The sequence below is a fragment of the Triticum urartu genome, chromosome 5A (assembly GCF_056163025.1).
Source record: "Triticum urartu cultivar PI428250 chromosome 5A, HENAU_Tu73, whole genome shotgun sequence".
In the NCBI taxonomy this organism is placed as follows: domain Eukaryota; kingdom Viridiplantae; phylum Streptophyta; class Magnoliopsida; order Poales; family Poaceae; genus Triticum; species Triticum urartu.
This window is the reverse complement of record NC_141877.1, coordinates 305,169,058-305,175,452: the sequence shown is the minus strand read 5'-3', so window position 1 is coordinate 305,175,452 and position 6,395 is coordinate 305,169,058. Positions and strand designations below refer to the sequence as shown.

General features: G+C 48.5%; 1 protein-coding gene across 1 annotated transcript; it reads left to right on the top strand.

Moving 5' to 3' along the window:
* Positions 1-1,478: 1,478 nt before the first annotated feature.
* LOC147971153 (uncharacterized) lies at positions 1,479-2,549 on the top strand. The gene has a single exon (XM_087523844.1). The coding sequence runs from the start codon at positions 1,479-1,481 to the stop codon at positions 2,547-2,549; it is 1,071 nt and encodes a 356-aa protein (XP_087379970.1).
* The last annotated feature ends 3,846 nt before the right edge of the window (positions 2,550-6,395 follow it).

Here is a 6,395-nt window from a genome sequence, read left to right as displayed (position 1 = left end):
TCAGGAAACTTAACCATCTTTGATTAACGAGCTAGTCAAGTAGAGGTATACTAGTCAAGTAGAGGTGTACTAGGGACACTCTGTTTTGTCTATGTATTCACACATGTACTAAGTTTCTGGTTAATACAATTCTAGCATGAATAATAAACATTTATCATGATATAAGGACATATAAATAACAACTTTACTATTGCCTCTAGGGCATATTTCCTTCAATTGTGACACAAAGGTCGTGACACGAGTTACCCCTACCGGTGGGTTTCCACCATCAGGGTAGAAAGTGGAACGTAAATCTGGATGCAGCACGCGGAGATCAATGAGATTGATCGAATCAGAACATAGATCAAGACCGTGGAAATATGATTTCCGCAGTGCTGAAATTCGTTGGAGCAATCTCGGTAAATGGCTGTAACTTTTGCATACGAACTCCGATTTTGCTCCACGGCCTATCAAACTGAAGCTAATGAAAAGTTGTATTAGTTGTAAAATTTTGGAATGAGATTTCTGCACTTCTGACTAGGCCAAAATCCTCTTGGAAAATAGAGTTTCGGGAGGTTTTATCTTCGGTGGTAGAACGTGTGACTCATTTTTGCAGGGAATGCTTGTGATTTGGTATATCCCATGAATGTTGCTTGTGCATTATTGTTCCATGACCTGCGTGTCATAAGTGCGGCCACCGGCAGGAGCCATATGGTTGTCCCATTATTGTATTAATGACCTGCGTGTCAACATGAGAAGCCATGTAACGTAATTTACTTTCAATAGCTATTAGTTTGTAATAGCATAGTATCTTATGTAACACTTGGTGGTTGACAACATGACGTGGAGATGGAGATCACCACGAGGACAACCATGCATGGAGATGGAGATCACCATGGGCAGACCGCACATGTGGAGATAGAGATCACCATGCGCTGTGAAAAGGGGGCTATACCATATCACGCGTATATAAACTGCTTGTGAAAGTTTATCCGTTTTATGCACCCTTCTTTTGCATGGTAGATGTTTTAAGTAGGGTGATCCCTCAAAGAATGTCAAGTTTAAATGCCTCCCCAATTGCTGCACCTTCACATGTCAAGTATATTTAGTGGCGGGCCTATAAAATTATGGTGCCACTAGATCTCCTTGAAGTGATGGGTTTGTGTCAGACACTTACAAGTGAAGCATTGGTTGACTTGTCGTAGCTATAAAAACAGTTTTGGGCCACGAGGCATAGGAGTTGGCGTGGCATGAGATGTCCCCAACAACAAGAGTCGTATGGAGATACGATTAGCAAGAGTTGCTTACCGAGTGATCTTGTCCTCTAGAGGTGATGCAAAAGCTCACTAGTTGACATGTTGATCTTGGATCTTGAATCACTAAGTATCAACCGAGGGATGTTGATTTTAGTGGGAGTAATGATCTTATTAAAATGCTTAATATGAATTACTCTTCATGAATACATGTCTTAGTGTATTGCATATTTCTGTTGTAGATCAATGGCACCATCTGCTCAAGTTACCCCTTTTGCATTGAAATCAGTCCTCAAAAAAGATAAATTGAATGAAACAAACTTTACCACCTGGTATAGAAACCTGAGAATTGTTCTTAGGCATGAGAAAAAGGAACAAGTTCTAGAGAATCCACTTCCAAAGGAACCTGCCAATAATGCTAATGCCACAACCAGAAATGCCTACCAGAAACTCGTTGATGAATCAAACGAGATCAGTTGTCTCATGATGGCTTCTATGGAGCCCGATCTGCAGCAGCAGTTCAAAAATATTGAGACTTTCGATATGATCGAGAATCTCAAGAGCATGTTTCAAATGCAGGCTAGGACTGAAAGGTTCAACGTCTGGCGATCCTTGATGGATTGTAAGCTAAAAGAGGATGATCCAATGAGCCCGCATGTGATCAAGATGATCGGGTACATGCAAGCTCTGGATCGGTTGGGCTTCCCACTTGGGGACGAGTTGTCCCCAGATACAATTCTGGGTTCTCTTCCGGATAGCTATGGGCCGTTCATCTCGAACTACCATATGCATGGGATGGAAAAGAAGCTCACCAAATTGCACGGGATGCTTAAGGTGGCAGAGAAGGATATCAAGAAAGGTACTCATCGTCAAGTGTTGATGGTGCAGAACTCAGCTAAGTTCAAGAAGAGCTGGTCCAAGAAAAAGGCTACGGCAAAGGGCAAGGAGAAGGTGGCAAATCCAACTGCCGCCGCTGCGCCTAAGTCAGGGATGGCCTCGAGGAGTATTTGCTTTCATTGCAAGGAACCCGGACACTGGAAAAGGAACTGCAGCAAGTGGTTTGCCGAGAAGGGCAAGAAGACTGGAAGTATGACTTCTTCAGGTACACTTGTTGTATATGTTATAGACATTTATCTTGCTGATGTTTCTAGTAGCTCTTGGGTATATGATACCAGATCAGTTGTTCACATATGCAACTCGATGCAGGGGCTAAGCAGAACTAGGAATGTCGCAAGAGGAGAAGTTGACATACGCGTCGGGAATAAAGCAAGAGTTGCTGCATTGGCCGTCGACACTATGTGTAACACCCCGGTGTAATGTTGCTACAATAACCCCTGGGGTTAAGTTAATCTTTTTGCTAAACATGTGCCTGATCATTATTGTCTCATGTTCTTTCAAATTCCAGTTGAATTCAAATTCAAATTCTAGGTGAATTTCAAAATTGCTCAAACATGAAAACTAAAATGTTCATCATGTGGTTATTATTCTTCTGGTAATATTGGTGGTGAACCAACTTTTTTTCCAATGTGTCTAAATGGCCTAAAATAGCTAAAGCTGAAAGTTAAAAAAAGAAATAGAAAAGGGAGAGAGAGAGAGGGAGAGCAAACTCCTCCATGGACCGAACCCACCTGGGTTGGCCCACCTAACCCACTCCAGCAGGCCGGCCCACTCCCCCCCCCATTCCCCCCTGGTCGCCTCCTTCCCCGCGCACTGCTCCTCCGACCGAGCGGGACAGAGCGCATCCATCGCCGTCCAACCACCTCGCCGGCCTCGCCGGGAGAGGATAAAGCCCCGACGCCTCGGGCTCCCCTCTCCCCTCCCACTTGCCCTGCCGCCCCCACTCGTGCCAATCCCTATCCCCTCTCCCCTCTCGAGCTCTCTCCCTCTCCTCCGAGCGTGGCCGCCGCCGTCCTCCGTCGTTGTCGCGGGCACCCGCGGCCCCGCGCCCGCTGACCCTGTCGGTGAGCGCCGCGGGGGTCGACTCCTTTGACCGGTGGCCTCAGCTGGAGCTCGGAGGCGCGGCAGCACCGGATCCCCTTCGTCCCCATCTCCGGCTGCCATCATTCTTCTTCATCTCCGGCGACGCCTACTGCTGCTACTAAGCCTCTCACCGTGCTCCTGGTGCCGCGCGGTGAGCTCCTCCCTCCCTCATTTCCTCTCTCTGGCCTCTCCCCGTAGCCGTAGCTCGCCGCTTCTGTTCTGGCCGGACACAGTGCCGCCGTCGAGCTCCTCATCATGGCCATGCTCGCCGATGAGCTCGTCCGAGCTCGCTCCGTTGTGCCGTGTAATGCCGGTTCCGCCCATGCCCGAACTCTGGCGTCCGCCTCGCCATGTGCCGTCATCGTTTTAGGCCTTCCCGAGGCCAACCGTTAGCGGCACGCGACGCGCCTCGCTCCCCTCTTTCGAACGCCACCTCGCGCGCACAAAATGGTGGCTGGAGCGCGTTTTCCAATGAGTTTCGAGGCCACGCCACTGCAGGTTTGGTCACTGGCATGATTCCGGTGCCGACGCCGGCGAGGCTGACCTGGCGCTGACGTATGGGGCCTGTTGAGCCACTGACGGGTGGGCCCAGTTAACTCGTTGACTGAGTCAACCCACTGCCATGTGGGGCCGAGTCAATAAAACAATTTAGATAAATAGAAAAATCTGTTAATTAAATTGATTAATTAATCTGTTCACCAATTAGACGCTGACAGTGAGCCCATATGATGTAACTCTTTTGCGGTGTATTTGTTGGGATCGATGAACTTTGAGTTTATGATCAGATCTATCTTTCTATATCCATGAAAGTATTTGAGTTTCTTTGATCTATTTTATGCATGATCTCTTATAGCCTCGTATTCCTTCTCTGATATTTGGGTTTTGTTTGTCCAACTTGATTTATTATCTTGCAATGGGAAGAGGTGCTTTGTAGTGGGTTCGATCTTACGGTGCTTGATCCCAGTGACAGAAAGGGAACCGACACGTATGTATCGTTGCTACTAAGGATAAAACGATGGGGTCTATCTCTACATAGATAGATCTTGTCTACATCATGTCATCCTTCTTATTGCATTACTCCGTTTCTCCATGAACTTAATACACTAGATGCATGCTGGATAGCAGTCGACGTGTGGAGTAATAGTAGTAGATACAGGCAGGAGGTGGTCTACTAATCTTGGACATGATGCCTATGTAATGATCATTGCCTGGATATCGTCATGAGTATTTGAAGTTTTATCAATTGCCCAACAGTAATTTGTTCACCCACCGTTTGCTATTTTTCTCGAGAGAAGCCACTAGTGAAACCTACGACCCCGGGTCTCTTTCTCATATTATTTGCCTTTGTGATCTACTTTTTCCTTGCATTTATTTTTAGATCTACTAAACCAAAAACCCAAAAATTCCTTGCTGCAATTTATCCTTATTTATTTTATTTGGCGCTCGATCTATCAATCTACTACAAATTTACCTCACGTTCGTTTGCCTATCTTCAGGCGCCGTATCCCGGAAGGGATTGACAACCCCTTTAACACGTCGGGTTGCGAGAAGTTGTTATTTGTGTGCAGGTGTTGTTTATGTTGTGTTCCTTGGTTCTCCTACTGGTTCGCTAACATTGTTTTCACCTCTGAGAAAAATACCTACCGCTGTTGTGCTGCATCATCCCTTCCTCTTTGGGGAAATACCGACGTAGCTTCAAGCAACATCAGGCGCCAGCTGTCGGGGCATACTCGCGACAGATGCAGGGGGTGGCTTATCATGGATGGGGCCAAGAGGACATCGTCGGGCCCTAGAAGCGAGAATGGGCGAGAGCTCGGTCGCACATGAGATTTACCTAGGTTCGGGGCTCTCATAGGAGATAACACCCCTAGTCCTGCTCTGCGGGGTCTCCGCATGATGATTATGATCAAATGGTGGCTACAAGCTTGCTCCTTGAGGGGTATTGCTAGAGGAGGAAGAAGGGCAGGGCTGCTACCTTGCTTCTCCTAGCTATGGTGTGTGTGTGGGAATGAGAGCTGAACCCTTTGCATGGGTGAGCCTGGGGGGTTTATGTAGGCCTATCCCCTAGGGGTACAATGGTAATACGGCCGGGTGTAGGACCCGGACATCAGTGTCTAGGGTCGCCAGGTTCTCCACCGGCTATTGGGGCCCACCGCTTGGTGGGCCCCGTCGGCTGTCGAGAATCTTGCCAACAGGTAGGGCCCGCCGCCTACGGGCCATGCTGATTGTCTTTTGCTATAGCGTTGTACTTGATGATGGACACCTTGTCCGGAGTCGCATGGCTATAGTCCCGCCACTTGGTCAGCACGCACTGTAGCCATGCTCCGTCTTGTCAGAGCAATTGGGTGTGGACTCTGAGGGGAGGGGAGGGCCGGCTCCTGGAAGCCGGTCTGCCCCCGGAGCCGCCTTCTTGGGGAGCGCCGCCTTCTGGGAGCTCATGGACGGTAGGGCCCGCCGCCTGCGGGCCGTACTGACTCCCCATTATGGGAGCATGGCCCTTGCTGACAAGGGCCATGTTATGAGCCACATGGCTACAGTGCCGTGCCTGGCAGGCAGGTGACCGCCTGGTCAGCCCGTACTGTAGCCACGCTTCTTCAGGATTAGGGGGAGTGGGTGGCCCTATCGCCACGCCCCGTCTTGTCGTGGTGAATGAGTGCAGACTCCAAGGGGATGAGGGGCCGTCTGCTAGGAGCCAACCTCCTCCCACGCCGCCTTCTGAGAGTATGCCATCATCTGGGAGCCGGCCGCTTGGGCCCAACCCACGTGTTCGGAAGGTGCGAGGGGCTTTGCTAGCCCTGATGTCTTGAAATGCTAAGGGGTGTGGATGAGGCTACTCGTGGTCAATCCCTCTAACATGGAGGGCTTCTACATCAACTTTATTGCCCTTCCGATGAAGCGTGGGAAGTTTATCTCAGACCTACGGGTCCATAGCTAGTAGCTAGATGCCTTCTTCTATCTCTCTTTGATTCGCAACACCATGTTCTCCTTGATGTTCTTGGAGATCTATTCGATATAATACTTTTTGCGGTGTGTTTGCCGAGATCCAATGAATTGTGGATTTATGATCAGCTTATCTATGAATATTATTGAATCTTCTCTGAATTCTTTTATGCATGATTTGATATCTTTGTAATTCTCTTCGAACTATCGGTTTGGTTTGGCCAACTAGATTGGTTTTTCTTG

Coding starts and splice junctions, on each gene's coding strand:
- LOC147971153 (XM_087523844.1), top strand. CDS start 1,479: ATGGCACCATCTGCTCAAGTTACCCCTTTTGCATTGAAATCAGTCCTC.